Below are 17,781 nucleotides of genomic sequence, written 5' to 3'. Positions count from 1 at the left end.
AGGGACTGTATCACTTTTTAATTGCCCCTGCCTTGGCATATAGCCTCCTCTCAAGCTTGTTGTATTTAGGTCACACTGAATGGTGGTATATAAATCAGGTTTTGTTTTCAGAGGTCTTTTTTTTTTTTTTTTTTGGTCATTGGAATCTGACTATATTGTGGTAAGCAGATAAGCCAATAATGTCTGCCAGACAGTTAAGCATGTTAGTGAAGATGTCAGCCCAAGCTTGAAAGCTGAATTTACACAGAGAAGTTGTCTGCCCCTCATGTGGTACAGCTGACTTCTGTAGGCATTCCATTGAACTTTGGAGTGACCATCTTAGAGGTGCTTTTCTATTTGAGGTCATTATACTCAGAGTAGAGCAGCTTGGTAAATACATCTAGTATAGCATTAAGCAATTTTTGGGGAACCACTCTTGAGTATGGAAATTGCAGTAGGACTTTTGGAGCAGCCTTAATTGTTATCATCAGCCAGTGCATGATTTTCCATTATCTTATAGATTTTCCACTATAACATATTTTTACCTTTAAAATTGCAGTTATTCTCAGGCGTATTGTTAATGACAGGCAGCTATGATTTAGTAGAAAAACTCTGGAGAGACAGTGGGCATAATCTTTCTCATATTTTTTAGTGGATAGATCATATGTCTGTTATTTCTTAATTCTTTAATGATATAGGGGTTTCAAAGATGTTAATGTTATAAGGAAAGGAAAAATAAAGAACATCCCAAATAAGGAAGAAAGGGTTGATGGAAAGCACAATCTATTATTGTGCCTGATCTTTGAGCTTCTAGGCGTCTAATTATAATGGTGTTTAAAGGTTGTTTTCACTCTGTTTAAAGCATTAAGAGGAAACAGGATTTTTTGACAAAAGTAGAAAATGAAAGATGAGTGATTAATGAAGGCTTATTAAGAATTATTTTTAAGTGAAAGAATAGAAGGAGGAAAATGTCAGCGTGTGACTTATCTATACCAAATCCTATAGACATAGTTCTTCATGTGCCTTTTCTCTAATTCTCAAAACAGTACTTGGATTGTAATATCCCTATTTGCAGATTATGAAATTAAGGCCCAGAAAAGTAAAGAAATTTGTCTAACATCACATAGCTAGGAAATAGTTCTGAGATTTGCACCCAGAAATCTTCAGCTCTGTGCCTGTATATACCATGTCAAACTAATAAGAAAGGATAGCCACACCAAAGATGAGGGCTTCAGCAGTTTATATTCGTGTTGAATGCAGAAGAGGCTGCTTAACATTTTAAATGTGTGCCCATTACAGTAGTTGAGGAATGTGAGGCTGTGAGGTGTACCATTGTGTGTCTTATCCCTGCTTACCTTATGCACCAAGACTCCTGGTATGAAAAACACTACACAGGTTATGTACTGTATTGCAGCAGGCATTACGAGCATGGGTATACCTTCTAGGAACAAGGGTAGAATTGGAGGTGCTGTGGCCTTTAGAGAAGAAATCCACTTGCCTTGTTCAGATCAATTGGCTTATAATAGTGGAAGGTTCATTAGAGAGAGAACTACATAAAGAGAGATTTCACATTTTGAGGCCTGTCCCAGACATGCTTTGTTATATGTCTGTACCCTTGTTGGCTTTGTTTGTATTGTATATGATATATGTTTATAATAATTTGAATTGAGCAAAATTGTTCATTTTTTAAATTAAAATTTAACTTGAGGTTCTGGGAGCCAAGGGCTTCATTCAAAACAGGATTTGATAATTATATTGACAAGTGTTATATGACATTGTAGTAGCTTTCTCTGTAAAGTTGACTTCAAGAATTTTAAGGGTGTTTCTTCCACCCATTGTTAAAACAATTGGAATATCCATTTGAGGGTTGGAGTAACTGGTTCTTCTGCAGTTAACATGAGGTTTAAGTTATTTTAAGAGAAACTCTTAATAAGCCTTGCTTCTATTGAAAACCAGGCTAAAATCATCTTCCTTACACTTTCTCATTATTTCGTTGTTATCATACTATTAGCTATTTTAAGATCCCGGACTTTTCTTTATCTTGATCGAAAGGACATCCTTAAGGAGGAACCCTGCACTTTACGTTCAACCCATTTGTGATTGCCTGTGAGGAGCATGGAGCAATTATTTATATGCCTGGATCATCGGGGAGGTATATATACCAAATGTTTGTTGCAGAGCCTCAAAGAGCAATCAAGTTAGAAATATTACATAACACTTGGGAGGTTAAGCCTATGCCTGGAAGGCAAATATATATGTATTAACCAGAGATTGCTTGCTTGCAGAGAGAATGCTGGAGAACCAGACTCCTGGAGTAGTTTATCCTATGAAATACCTTATGGAGACTGTTCTGTGAGGCATCATCGAGAGCTGGACATCTATACATTAACCTCTGAGTCTGAATCACATCATGAACCCCCATTTCCTGGAGACAGTTGCACTGGACATATTTTTAAACTTATGAACATCCAACAGCAACTAATGGTAAGAAAGGAAATCTGCATTTTTAAGTGGGTGTGCTCACATGGGTGTCCCCACCCTCCTGCAACAAACCTTGATATAATTAGAACACAAAAATGTTCTCCCAAAGATTGTGAAATCGTTCAGACAGTATTAGCGGTATTGGGTGTTACCACTTACAGAATTAGCATTAAGGTTGTAGCAATAGGGAGATTGAGAGACTTTTTCCTTGGTTTTTGTCAGGTTTTGGAAACAACGAAAGATCCTTGTATACACACATTACAGATACAAAAATATGTAGCAACTAGAACTAAATTTTCCTGGCATAAAAGGAAATCTGTGTTTAGTTTAACTTTATAAAATGAAATGAGCAAAACAGTTTATGAGATGATTGCGAAAGAACAAGAACCAAATTTACCCAGAAATAAAGCCTTTTTACAACTATTTTAGTGAGTGATGATAGTGTTACTATATTTAAATTGATAGTTCTGTGGTAAAAAGATCACTAAAAAAATAAAGATTTTTATAATCCACTCAAGTCTTCAAGATAAAGTTGTTGCCAGACATAAAAACATTACAGACTCCCTGGTAGCATTTATTATGGATAATATAAACGTCATATGGGTACATCTCTCTTGGCCATAACATCTGAAAGGCTAAGTTTAGATAATTTTTCCACCCAGTTTATTTCAGAGCTGATTTAATTTGGAAACAGCTCGACAGTAATTTCATTTAAGGTCATCTAGAGTCAGCTCAATGCTGGAGGCTTCTTTGGGAGCAGGCATTATTTTCGAGACCAGCAGGCCAAGAGACTCCATAGTAAGGTTGTATGGTGCTCCCACCTCTGCCTTTTGGAATCATGTTTGTTCCATAGCAAGTGACTTTTGTTTTCCACTGAATGGGCTGCCAGATTTTCCCTTAGAGCCCATTTTAGTGGGTGAAAGTCCACTTGAAAATACCAGTTTGCAGGTGCCAAGCTACCTGCAAGATGTGGAAATTGTTGGCAGGAAAACATGAGAAATTAAAATTGTGGGAGCACATATGTGTTATGAGCTTCTCAATTCTTCAGGCAACACCTTTTTTCTCCAGATCCCTGTTCTATAATGTTCACCCTTCATTAAATTTAATGACCTACTTTCATATTAGGAGATTGTCACACTCTCAGCAGGAATGGTAACAAGCTAATTTTGCATAGTGTTGAGCATAGTACAGAAGCTTTTTAGTAAAGTTGATTTTGCTTACACTCTTTAATAGAAAGACTTTAGCAACCAACACATTTTACACTTACATGTGCAGACTTTTATAATAGACTATGTCAGTAGGTAGGAGCAGTCTGATGACAGAGTCCTTGAAGTGCTCAATACGTTCACTGAGTGAGTAAGTGAATGCGAGGATGGATGGCAGCAGATATGCATGAGGTCATTGCGGTAGATTAGACAATGAGTGGAGAGCAAACCAGATGTTTTAAAAATAGTTTTATAATGTGTGTTGAGAAAATAGTATTATTATAAGAATTCCTGAAATTTTGACCTAAAGGTAAATTCACTAAAAATCACCTATGTTTGTTTTTCTCCATTTTTCCTAAGCCTTGTCTGCACATGGGATTTTTGCATAATTATTAATATAACCTTAGACTAACTATAGGTTTAATTTTTTCTTCAACATTGTATTATAAATATTTTTTCTGAATGCAGTATGGTCTTCATAGTTAATATTTATGTAACAGCATATTATTTCTTCCATCAGTTTGATGAACCATAATTATCTTAACCATTCCCTTGTTGGTTGTATGTTTACATTTTTTAAAATACTTTAAAGTTGCAAAAACTATTTTTGAGATAACCTCTAATATCCATAGTACACTCTGACAGTAATCAAAAGTTAGGTATTATTAGTGTTATATGTTCTCATTTATTTCATATTTAATATTGGACCACAGAAGAACTGCTTTATCAAGTGAAAGAATATCTTTTAATACCATGCCACTGTTCCTGAAATTATGAACCCATAACTAAAATGATTACATTAGATGGGGTGGAGCATATTTTGAGGATTAAAGAATACTGTGTAACCCCTCAGTAAACATTTAGGACATAGGAGTAGCTGCCTGCACCTGGTGATTGAAAAGAGTTTACCAAACTGGTTAGGATTTGTTTTCACTTGTAAATATGAGACAGGATAGAAGTAGGCTCTGCCTCTCTAAAGACCCTATAAAAATATCTTTCTCAGCTGCTCATTTGAAGATATTCATTGGGCTTTTTAAAATGAAGGTTTTTGAGGCTCAATTTTAATCTACTTTCTAAAATAAGTTCAAAATATAGAAAATAGTCATTTTGTGTATTCTGAGCCATTTTTTAACATCCCAGTGGATATGCAGATATGAGAAAGGAAAGTAATGTCAGGAATAAGAGAAAATTTGTTTGTATTTTTTTTTTAGATCAGCTTATCACATGACCTTAGAAGGGTTGGAATGGCACTGAGTTCTGTCCAGCAGGATTTTTGCTTATAGATATCAGTGACACCTTTTCCCATGGACAGTTTTTTAAAACTATCTTTCATTTCTTCCAGAAAACAAACCTCAAGCAGATGGATAATCTTACGCCCTTAATGATGACAGCCCAGGACCCTTCCAGTCCAGCCGGTGCCCCAGAGAAAGACGGCCAGTTCCTTCCCTGTGCGTCTGCGCCCACGGGCGACCAGCAGCTGTCTTCTCCTGAAGAGACCAAGAGCACCCCGTGCTGCCACGGAAGCCCTGCTGGGCAGATTGAGAGTTCCTGTAATTTGTCAAGTACGCTTGAGAAAGAGAATACAGACTGCTCCTGTAGGAAGAAAAATGAAGCTGTGGAAAGAAAAGGGGATGGGGTGAAGCAAGCACCTATTGTGGACTCTGGAACTGTGTCTGATCAGGACAGCTGCCTTCAGAGCATGCCTGACTGTGGAGTAAAGGGCATGGAAGGCCTTTCATCCTGTGGAAACAGAAATGAAGAAACTGGAGCAAAATCTGCTAGAATGGCCACAGACCAGGAGTCTTTGAGGCATGGAGACAGTGTACTGCAGGGAGACGTGGTCATGGGGCCAGGCACAGCCCAGCATTCCTCTGAAGGAGAACTGGCGGGCAGTTCAGCAACAGAGGCCAGTACCCCAGAGACTGCAGGGGAAATGGAACATGGTCTCCTGAACCCAGATGCCACTGTCCAGGAGAATGTGCTTCAAGTAGGGGAAAGGACAGCGGAAAGATCTGAGAACTCTAATATCAGCACAGCTGGAGCCCTTGATGTACAAGTCACAAATAAGCCTGTGGATAAAGCCATTGTTTCCAACAGTGTCTCTGCCACTGGTTCCCTGGGTGGTAACAAACCTGCTGAGTCTCTGCTTGCATTTAGTAATAGGGAAACCTCCATTGAAAAAACAGCAGAAACTGAAACTTTAAGAAGTTGTGAAGAAAGCGCCAATGCTCCGGTAGATCAGAACTCTCTGGTCATTCCAGCCACTGCAAAAGGCAAGATTTTAGGTGGATTAGAACCCAGTACTCCCGTAGTAGGCATATGTGAGGCAACGTCACCCTCAGATTTAACCTTTCCTGGGCCAGAAAAAGATGGAATGCCAAACCAAAAACCAGAAACGAATTCATCTCATGCTCAAAACCAAAAGAGCAAATCACCCATTTGTTCTACAGCTGGAGATGGTAAACTTTGCGTGGACTCTGCATGTCAGCAGAACACAGTGCCGTCTAGTGGTGAGGCGGGTGCAAGGCCGTGCGATGGCACAGTCAGGCAGCCCGAAAGCACCACAGCGGGGCAGGCTGCCACACAAGACCCGGCCACTGCCGCCTGCTGTGAAGACCCACAGGCCAACACAGTCACCTCTGACCCTGTGGGAGACACCCAGGAATGTGGAGATTTTTGTCCTCTCGAAGTTTTGGATACAGGGGGCCAAGGAAAAGATCTAAAACAAGATAAGCCTTTAACAAATACACTTGAGATAGTTTCACATCCACAGCCAGTTGTCCCTAAAACTGAGAAAGAACTAGTGGCAGACCAGGCACTGATATCAGACAGCACTTTCTCTCTGGCAAACACTCTAGGCAGTGAATCAGTAACCAAAGATGACGTACTCTCTTTTGTCCCCTCCCAGAAAGAAAAGGGAACAGCAACTCCTGAACTACACACGGCTACAGATCGTAGAGATGGCTTGGACGGAGATTCGAATGATCCCCGTAAACAGCCACTAGAAGACAAGGCAGCAGGCCAGTCTGTGTCCCCCACTGCTGCAGAGCTTCACTCCAGCATGGGGAATACCAGTCCCACAGGACATGGTGGAGAGCACGAGGGTCCCAGCCCCACAGCAACCCCTGAAGTTCTCAGTACCAAGGGGGATACTGACTCTTCCCCAGTAAGTGTGGGCAAGGCCACTTTGACCTCTGATTCAGTTTTGACTGAAGAAGGAAGAAATCTGGTGGCTTCAGAAAGCTTGGCAGCTCAGGGACAGCAGGACAAAGATAAAGCAGTGACTTGTTCCTCCATTAAGGAAGATACTGTTTCTTCAGGAACATTGCAAGAAGAGCAGAGAACACCACCTCCTGGACAAGAGACACCAGAATTCCGTGAAAAACCTATCACGGCTGCCTGTGCCAAGGACAGCACACTTCAGCACAGCAATTCACTGGATACACCCTCTGCCTGTCTTAAGGCAGAAACTAAACATAACAAGGAAGTGGCCCCACAAGTCTCACTGCTGACTGAAGGTGGGGCTGCACAGAGCCTGGTGCCACCAGGAGAAAGACTGGCTGCAGACTTGAGGCAGGAAACTTTGGGTGCAGAGCAGAACAGCTCACCTCTGTTGCCAGGTGGGTCTGAGACTCTTAATCACAATCAGCCTTTTGCTCTGGATGTTGGAGTGAGGAACCCTCAATCCCAGGGAGAAAGCAGTGCCTGTGAAGTGAGTGGAAATGTGATGGTGGGTGTTGCAGTAGCTAATGCTCTACAAGGTACTGCTGGACCCGGAAGAAAGGATGTATCGCATAACACCCAAGATATCCTGATTCCAAACGTCTTACTGAGCCAAGAGAAGAATGTGATCCTGGGTTTGCCAGGAGCTTTACCAGACAAAGATGTGACTGACCCACAGGGAGCTGCAACCCCAGAGGTGGTACCTCTTGACTGGGAGAAAGGGGAGCTTCAGGGACCAGAACACAGCTGTACCATGGGCGACCCTAAGGAAGCACAAATGGACAACGAAGCACATCCTGTCTTGCAGCCTGTTGCCAAGGAGCTCCCCACAGACACGGGGCTCTCAACCCATGATGACAAGGCCCCAGCTGGTGAGAGTGAAGCAGTGCGAGCCTTGGCCCCAGTCAGGGAAAGGAGTGCTCCTTCTCTACCTTGCACGGTCTCTGCCCAAGCTGCACATCTGCCCGAGGGAGAAGACTTGATAGAGGAGGCTGCCAGCCGCATAGTGGATGCCGTCATTGAACGAGTCAAGGCCTCAGGAGCACTGCTTGCTGAGGGGGAAATCAGTCACACATCACTGTCCAGTCCTGAGTCGGACCCTCTGACTGAACGGCCGGGGAATGCTGCTCCAGAGAAAGTGAATGCCTTTCCGCCTGGGGAGAGCTTGGCAATGGGCAGTATTTGTGAAGAATCCACAGGGAACCTTGAAGGATGTTTTGCTGGAAGGGAGGAGCCAGAGAAGAATATGCTGCCTGTTCAAGGGCCTGAGCCAGCAACAGGTAAGAAAAGCAGAATACAAAATTAATAGTTTGAGAAGCAGATTCCCTTAAGAGTCTCTGTAATGTGCTGGTAAAAATATAGGCATTTTTATTGTTTTGAGATCCTGTGCTCATTGGGTAAGTTGCCAAGTTAATAGTCACCACCGTCAGGAGAGGCACGTCATCCCAGGGTTGGACAGATTTTGCTTCCTGTATTGTAAACTCATGGCTTGATTGCTTAAGCCTGTAAATCCTCTCTGTCACTCTGGAGCAGTTGCAACTTTCCAAACCTGGAAGACAATGCCTAGATCATAGGTGCTCTAAAATGATGAAGGAATTTAGCAGATGTTTTTATTCACATGGTTTAGTCCTTTTCTCTAGTATCATAGTAAAACAGTGTTGAAAAGGTATGTTTTATTTCCAGTCCTGAAACTTCCTTCCTTCCCTGTCATCCTAGTCTGTATCCCGAGCAAATTTAGAGTCAGAGTGGTTTCATGAACAGCAATAAGTATCGTTCTAAGCTGATGACCCGAAATCCAAAATGGTTGTATTAGGTCATTGGTTTTTTGGGGGGGGGGGGGGCGGGGGCGGGGTCTCCCTCCTTTTCCTGCCTGAGGAGCAGACTTTCAGTTGCATTGCCTGTTGCTTTTGGGCAGCAGTCTGGGAACTCAGGACCCTGCACAGCACAGGGGATCGGATGCAGGATTTCCGCCCAAGCCCAGTCTGCCGAGCTGCTGTCACAGGGCAGACCTTGTGTCTGCTTATCTTGGTGAAGCAGCTGCACCGAGCAGATTGCGCACACAGCAGCCCGTTCCATCTGCGGGTAACCATGTCCAGAGACAGCAAATAGAAACCACCACTGCTCAGTGGAAATAAACTATCTGAATAAAACTTCCTACTGGGGGTTGAGGCTGAAGCTGAAGCTAGAGTTGGACACAGTCTTGACTCTTGAAGTCTTTAAAGGTCAGTTCGATGTACACTTTTATACCACCACCTATTACCAGCTGTAGTCAGAGGACCTCTCTCCATGCTCACACCTAGACTTTTATAGGTAAGAAGTAGCCTTTTTTTTTTGTCTTTGTTGTTGAATTGATTATTTTTGCTGTTCTTTCTAATTTTTGAAAATCCCTTTATGTGTAGTACATGTTAAGAGTATGGGGGTGGGGGTATGGAGAAAAATGAACAAATAGAACAAAAGAAGTTGCTTAGGAAGAAGAGCAATTAAAACACAGTGGTGGTTTTCCCCGGTAGAAGGGTGAAGGGCTTTTAGCCATCTCTAATCTTCTTTCTTTTTCCCAGTTGAGGGCTTTAGGGAACCTGAGGTAGAATTTTTGGTGACTTTGAATTTTTAGTTTTATTAAGGCTTTTGATTGTTGTTCGTAGATACTTGTTGGCTGCTATCTCAGAATTTAAATGAGAAGGTCTCTAATTTTTAAAATAAAGCACATCAACAAGTCTATTTTGGGGCCCCCCGGCAGGTTGGCATTTCAGAAGAATGGGAGTGGCTGTAAGCTGATACCTGGTTATATTCTTTTCATTTGGGTGCTGCGTCCTTGGCCACATGGGCTGGAATTATTTCTCCTTCTGGCTGAGTGGTCAGAATTTAACCCAAGCAAGTATGAACTATGGTACTCTATAGTACTCTATGAGAAAAGGTAAAAACCAGGGAGAATTTCAGACTTTGATTTTTATTAGTACATAAATATAGTAAATATGCTAAGAAATGATGTTTAAAATGTTAACGTTTTAAGAAGGAAGAAAGATGTATGAAGTTTCAACAGTGTAGATAAGTTTGGAGGTTGGTTAATTTTGTGTAGGCGAGTTACTTGTTCCTGCTACCAAAAGCACTAAGAATAGGCTCAGTGTTCATGATCTCACACTACAGAGAAAAGTAGCCACTGATGAAGAAATTGGGGCTTTCTTCAGAAAATAGCTAGGTCTAGGGAAAGTCCCTGGTCACATTGTCCTAGGGGAAAAGCACCTGAATGTGATCTCAGAGCCAAAGGGTATTTTTTCTGCAACTGTACATTCCACTCATGGATTTAACCATACTGTTGTGTGAGTGAGGAGATACAGGTTTAAGCCACTGGTTTGGAAGGAGCCAGTTAAAAAGAAGGGGATGACCTCTCACACATCAAAAGCATTGATCACAGTGTTTAGGAAATCGGTGGTATGTGACTGAGCCATACCAGTCCCCAGAGGTTGCCAGCACTCCACAAGTCTCAGTAACCACTGTTCACCGGTGTGACTGGTTGCTATGCCAAGATACATATTTTCAGTTGATAGGTATAGGAAAGTAATAAGGTTGTGCCAAAAATCACATCCCCAAATGAATAAAATAAAAACCATCAGCAACCCCCTTTACCCCCAGAAATTATTCTGACTCACTTAGAAATGTTTTGGTCAAGGAATAGTTCTAAGGGGATTGCTTAGTCAAATTTTTTTAAACTATGATTACATTTTATGAAATTTAACACAAATTTTGGTTCTCTGGTCAAGGAAGCTTGTTTACCCATCCTTAAATTACTGGTAAGATCATATAAGGACAAAGAAGAAGGGAGATTTATAAATATTCATTTATACAAATGTAACTTTCCTAAACCTAAAGTAGACTTTTGTACATGTTACATGTGTTGCTAGAATAAAATCTTAATATTTATTATTTGGTGAAAGAAACTTCTCTGCTTGTTGGTGTGGGGAGCATTTTTCTCTGCCAGAGTAATGACATCACTAGTAACCACAGAAAATTTTCCACGTGAAATTGAGATGACAGTTTCATTTGTATTTGGATTATTAAGGTGAATTTTGACTGTTCAATCATCAGTCCCCTTTAAAGAAGTGTCAGAAGCCTAAATTTGCCTCAGACATCGTTTTTATCACTTCCTTCCTGTATTTGCTTGACCATATGGTGGTCAAGTTCAAAAAACACCACTGTTTTGTCTGTGGAACGTGGCCAGCATGAGGACAACTATGTAATGCTAGAGAAAACAGGTATAAAGACTTTTTCTGAAGAAAAGGAATTTCTAGTTTGTGATTATGTTTTGGTTTAGAAAGAAATAAAATTTAAAAACAAAAAGTAATAACTTGCTAGAACAGTTCAGTCTTATTAATTGCAGTGATGGGTGGAGCAGGGTGTGTAGTATGTTTTTACAGAAAGTCAGACTTGTCCCAGGAGGCTTTGTCTCATTCTCAGTGGCTTTTTCCATTTTGTCTTGTACAAATCTGTCTTGCCTTTTTGATGGTGACCAAGATGGACAACCTAGCTTTAGCTGATCTGTTCCCTTAAAACTTAATGAGTTTACTTTTCCATATGCAAGTCAGCATCACACTCACAGATTTGTCATGAAAAGTCAGTTGTGAAAATGGGCACTCAGTAGACACTGATTGGATCTTCCCTTAGCTTCAAACCCATGCAGAGGCTAAGGAAAACCCCCAGCCACGTGATAAAGGAATAGCTCAGCACAGGGTCAGAAATGACACCAGCTCCTGACAGCAAAAGAATACTTTCCCACTTAACACAAAAGCAAAAACAAGCAAGACACATGTAACCTGGAGCATGTTGTGTACAACATAGTCACAGGAATCAGTTTTTTCAAACGCACTCTGTAACCCCCTTGTTCACTGCAGAAATGCCAGACACGAAAGCTGAAGACGAAGTGGATTTTCTGAGTAATACTAGAGTGAGTTCAGTTTCTGAAGAGGTGGCTGTGGGGAGTGTAGCCACTACGCCTACGATGAAGCAAGGCCTGAAGACCCAGGCGGTAAGTGGCATCAGTAAGTCTGTGTGAGTACAATGTGTTTAGCCTAGTCTGCTGTGTCTGGTTTATGGCCTTGTGTTTGATTTTGGGGACACAATAGTATTTTTTCCCCTTCTCTCTTGTTCTATTAATATTACATAAATGTGCATCTGTTGTTGCAGTTAAACTTTCATAAATGGTATATGCCACAAACAGAGTTTTGGAATGAGCTCTCCTACATAAATCCCTTGGAGATTATGATGGAAAACATTTTCCCCATGAGCACAAGACTTTGAAATTTGTCATCAAGCTTAAAGTGCCACAAAATGAGAGTTACCACAAAAGGAGATCTATAAACCCTTATTAAACCTAACTCTTCTTTCTTTATATAGGAACTGATAGCAGCAAAAATGAGATATGTTACTTTATAGCTCAGTAGTAACTATATAAAATATGAAGTATGTCATTTTTAGCAATAAAAAAGAGATTTAGTAAGCTTTTTTCCATAACAGCTTTACTGGGATATAATTCACATACCATAAAATCCACCCATGGAAATAAAGTAAGTAGTTCAGTGGTTTTTAACATACATATAGAGTTGTGCAGCTGTCACAACTGTTCTAATTTTAGAACATTATCATCACCCCAAAAAGAAACCCCAGACCCACTAGCATCCCCCATTCCCCACTCTCCCCTCCCACTACCTCCCAGCAGTCACTAATCTGCCTTCTGTCTCTGTGGATTTGCCTGGTCTAGAACCTCATATAAATGGAATCATACAGTATATGGTCTTTTGTGACTGAGTTCTTTCACTGAGCATAAATAATGTTTTCAAGGTACATCTGTGCGGTAGCATTGATCAATATTTCATTTCTTTTTATTGTCAGACATTTCGTATGGATATACCATATTCTGTTGTATGTTTGGATTGTTTCCACTTTTTGGCTATTATGTTTAATACTGCTGTAAACATTTGTGTACAAGTTTATGTGACGTATGTTTTTATATACCGAGTGGAATTGCTGGGTCATATAGTAATTTTGTATTTAATATTCACTAGATATTTAAAAGTATTTTTTTTCAGGGTCTTGAGATTACTTTTTTTCTTATTTAAAGCTAGTAACTTTTAAAACAAGGGAACTTGTTGAGAGAATCAGTGCTCTACACTTTAGATTCCATGATGGTCGAAGAAAAATCTTTAGAAAGCTGACAATCAAATTATTGGAATAACTCATACTGCTCCTCTGAAAGTTGGTATCTCTTGGCTAGACTTGACAGTGTACTGTTTTTGCTCTTGAGAGAGCTAAGTAGTACTTTTTCTTGAAATTACCCCAGTAGGTAAACAGAACTGTTACTATCCCAAACCGTTTCAAGTGTATGAACAATCATAAACAAGCCTCGTTTTTATTGCAGTACAGTGGTAAGAAGGTGCTGACTGTTCTAACCCACCCCTTACCTTAGTACAGATACTATTCATGACTAATGCCTGGGTGGCTACTTGTATAGCAGGCATTATTCAGACAATTGTTGCTTTTGCCCTGGGGGAAGAAAAGAGAACACACCCTGCATGGGTACATGTGTCTTTGTTTCCAGAAGCCCTTCAGAAAGGGAAGGAAAAAACTCACATCCTTGAATTGAAATATCTCTGTTTCTTAGCCCTCCATTTTAGTATTGTAGTGTGATTAGTGTCACTGAATACAGTGTGGTGCTTGGCTGTAGACCCTTTGCTTTCTGATGAGGGATATCTCTATCCTGATTGTATCTTGTGTACTATGAAGAAGGAAAAAAAAAACTACCGTTTTTTTTAAAAAGTCCCTTCTCTCTCGAGTCCCTTTCCTCTTCTCATTTTTACTCTAGTTTCAGGAGTTGAGAGAGAGAATATTCCTCTGGATGGTCAGCATGCCTCATTTTATAGATAAAAGAATAAACCCGTGGAGAGTCAGATGACTAGCTCAAGGTCAAACCCAGCTGGAAGGAGAATTTGGAGTTTGATTTTCTAACCTAGGACTTATACAACAGGGAAATTCCTCCTTGACTCTTAACCCAGGCTCTGTGATTGGTGGGGATATTTTAAGGAGCCTCGGAACCAAGTAATCTGTCTCTTGCTGGAAGGTATGTGTGCCTTATGCTTTGTGTCTGCTTCCACCTTGCAAAGTTGGAGAAAGCATGTTAATGAGAATGTCGCCTCTTGAAGATTTTCAGTCTAAATAGTGGAAGGTTTTGTGTTCACAGCAATTGTTATATTGATGTGAAATCTGACCACTTACCTCTCCTCTCTGTTGTGCTGCCAAACTTGCCTTGTTTGCTGTGAATTGAAAAGATAAAGCATGGGCACAGGCTTAAATTTTCCCCATGTTGCATTCTCTCTTTTCCCATTTAACTCTTCTTATACTGTATTCATTGTGTAGGCTTTCACTGGGTCAGGAAAGAGCAAAGGTCTCCAAACTTTTTTTATAAGGGACAGAAAGTAAATATTTTAGGCTTTGTGGAACAGCCTGTCACAGCCATTTAACTTTGCTTTTACGGTGGGAAAGCAGCCATAGACTGTGTATAAATGAATGAGTGTGACTGTGCTTCAGTAAAACTTTATTTATAGACATTGAAATGTGAATTTCATGTAGTGTTCGTATATGTCAGGAAATATTCTTGTTTGTAATAATTTTTTCTAATCATTTAAAAATGTAAAGTCTACTCTTAGGTTTTTTCTTGGGCTATGCAAAAACAGATGGTGGGCCACTGGCCTGAAAAATACTTGTGTACCAACGGATGAAAAGAAAAAGGAAAGAAGTTGATTTCTTCTTTTCTTTCTTCTTCTCACAAAAATATTTTTGTGTTGAAACCTCTAATTATTAAACTACAGGATAGGGGCAGAGCATTCGAATTCTGTCTCTCCTGAATTAGCTTTTTGACTGAGCCTCTCTGGAGCTCAGTTTTCGTATCTCTATTCATCTTTTAGCCTTACCCTTCTAGAGTCTGTGTTTTCATTCTGAAAAGGATTAATTGAGTTTGTGATTATAGTTGGAGGAGGAGTGGCATTTGTTTAATATAATTTTAATCCAATCTTTCTGACACATGCCCAGTCCATGTGTTGGCTTTGGGAGTAGGCCAGTCAGTGCTTCCTTGTATCATCGTGTCATTGAATCATCCTCTCCAAATGGAAAACAGAACAAATTCCTATATCTTATGCTTTGGTACTGGGTTGAAAACCTAGACTGATGATAAATTTATGGCAGTTTTCTAGTAAATACAAAGAATGTATTTAAATTATAAGGGAGATCTTACTGTTTTGTAACCTTTTAACATACAATTTTCAGAGCATAGTAACATCTGTCGATAGTGGCTCTACCAAGGATTTAAAGGAAAAAACTCCAGTTGAGTTCCTGTTTTCTTTAGTTTACTGGGTCTGATATCTGTCATACAGACTGAAGAGTAATTTTTTATTCTATAACCTGCTTGACATGTTTTGTAAATAAGCCCTTACTTTAGGGGCAAACTGCTGAAAATCATGGTTCATGAAGGAATTAGGCAATATCAACATTCATGTTTGCTTATGTTCTTGGAGAAAAGACATGTATGTGTTAAATGCTGCAGAATTCTCAATAGTCTTTTAACTGATTTTCTGCACTGGGTTGAAAATGTTTGCAATTTTCAGACAGTCATTAATTTAACATATATTATGGTTCATTCCCATTGATTATTTTATCATTTTATGCATCTTATGGTTGTGGTTTGTTAAGTATCGCCAGAGTTTTAATACTAGTTACAATGTAATATTCAATATTGCCTTCTCTTACATAATTTACTGGTTTCAGGGTTCTCAGACTACCTTTTATTGTCTTCTTTGTTTCCTTAGTGAGTTAATATATATCAAATGCTTAGAGCCTGGCACAGAGTAAGTACAGTTTAGCATTATTATTACTGACTAGTTTTATAACTTCAGATTCCAATATCCTATTCACTCATTTAAGAACCAGTGGAATATGGTGGTTCAGACTCAGTTACTGCTTCTTGAATATATGTTGTAAAAGCATCAGGAGTGCTGTCAGACATTAATGCTGGGAGATGTGGAGCTCGGCTTACTTCTGAGACCTTTAGAATTTGAAGGAACCTTAAAGATTATCTGAAGTCCAACACCTTGGCTTCATGGGAGAAAAAATAGATTCAGGATGGTTAAATGACTTGCCTTGCTTCACAACTAGTTAACTGTCTGTTGGACTAGAACCCAATTTCTGTGCAAGTAATGTTTCTAGGATACTGTTGTTTCTTGAAGAATCATCGTGAGGAAGGACCCTCAGGAAGTCCAATTCACTTGATTTAGGATGGGTTTTTGTTTTTAAACACGTATTCCTGAATGATTCTTATGCACACTAAAATTCTAAAACCATTGCATTTTACTCCCATGCTTTTGGTGACTGTTGGAGAAATTCCTTTGGCCATTTTAAGATCCAAGCTGAATCACTTTGAAATAAGTCTCATGTTCTTACTGTAATCTGTTTAGGTGCAGCTAAATACCATCAAGATGGTGTTTGTCCAGAGAGCTTACTTTTGGTGCAGAAATCACTAAGGTTATCCAGACCTGCCTTTTATTTCTTAAAGAATGATACGAAGAGGTATCGATAGAGCCAATTGCTGAATGGGAAACAAGAGATGACGTTGAATTCTTAAATTCAGAAAAGAAAGCCTTCTGGTACCCTTCACCTAGAGAGTATGTTCCATGGAGTGGCCAAGAAAAAGTTTAGATTCCTGCTTCCCTGCCCCAGTGCTAAAGACGAGTATCCTCCATGTGTTGTAGGGATCTCCTCAAGGAGCGGCCAAGTTGATTAGGAAGGAGCTTGCCTCCCCTGGGGTATCTGTTCATTGAGGTATCTTTGTAATAATTCCTTTTCCAAATGCTCATTGCATAAGCTTATTAGCTGTATGAAACAGTCAATTCTGCCAGCCTGTATATCTTGTCAGGGTGCCCATGGTCCTAGCAGCCAAACACGCAAGAACAGATATATTCAGGGACAACTGTAAAATCCCATGTGTTGAGTATTAGATTACTGGGAAAAATCTACTCTTTATTTAACACACTCTCCTCAATCAAAACATTTTACATCAGAACCATGATCCCTTTTTAAATAATTATACAACTGAACATCAAATTAACAGAATTTCCATTCTTAGTTATTTTTATAAAAGTGTTACTCTTTGTTTCTTGAGGGTGGTGCTAAGGGCAGTGTTGGTGTTAGAATATTTTCAGTTAATACTTTCCTGAATTCTCTGTCCTTTTATTATTTTTAATGGAACCCTGTGTTTTCTTTCTCTTGTCTCGGGGGGCAAGCTTGCATTTCCATCCCTGGTCCAGGAGTTTGGTTAAAAGCTTTTTTGTTTTGTGTGGCTGTTCACAGCTTTCATGCTCAGCTGTATGGTATCTAAGCTGACAATCCATAACACTGATGTTCAAAATGGCTTACACATCCCACTCTATTATTGTTGTCAATTTGTAAAAAGGTCCTTTAAAGGTGTCTTTGCCATCATATTTACATATATAGTTTTGGTGGTATGTTTGTCACCTAGGAGAAGGCAAACTTGCCTTTTTTGAGTTGCCAATAAGTCTTATCTGCATACATTTGGCATTTAACAGAGCCAGGCCCCCTTTAATTTTCCATTTTGGGTCCAAAACTAGAGCGAGCATCAATCACAGGAAACTTACTCCTCAGCCTTTTCATGTAAATTTTTTGGATATACTTTCTAATCGCCTCTGAAATGGAGAGTTTCCAGGAAATTCTGCAGTGGGTCCTTCTACAAATTTTTAATATATTTGCAGAGAAGAAGTACCTCAAAGAACCCCAGACTGTAAAGCCACAAGTGGCAAAACAATATCCTTAGTGTAAAACTAGCCATAGATATTGTATG

The 17,781-nt window shown here is 39.9% G+C and overlaps 1 protein-coding gene across 13 annotated transcripts in view; it reads left to right on the top strand.

The window, feature by feature from the left end:
- The window catches only part of AKAP13 (A-kinase anchoring protein 13), a 287,641-nt gene that overhangs the window by 144,598 nt on the left and 125,262 nt on the right, over positions 1 to 17,781 (top strand). For all 13 annotated transcript variants that reach the window (XM_045561061.1, XM_045561060.1, XM_045561049.1 and 10 more), the window contains 3 exons: positions 2,265 to 2,463; positions 5,008 to 8,167; positions 11,774 to 11,907. In XM_045561061.1, coding sequence (XP_045417017.1) covers positions 2,265 to 2,463; positions 5,008 to 8,167; positions 11,774 to 11,907 — 3,493 coding nt within the window. The remainder of the gene's footprint in view (positions 1 to 2,264; positions 2,464 to 5,007; positions 8,168 to 11,773; positions 11,908 to 17,781) is intronic.

Source organism: Lemur catta, chromosome 9 (assembly GCF_020740605.2).
Source record: "Lemur catta isolate mLemCat1 chromosome 9, mLemCat1.pri, whole genome shotgun sequence".
Lineage (NCBI taxonomy): Eukaryota > Metazoa > Chordata > Mammalia > Primates > Lemuridae > Lemur > Lemur catta.
The sequence above is the reverse complement of the archived record's forward strand: the minus strand, read 5'-3'. Positions and strand labels throughout refer to the sequence as shown.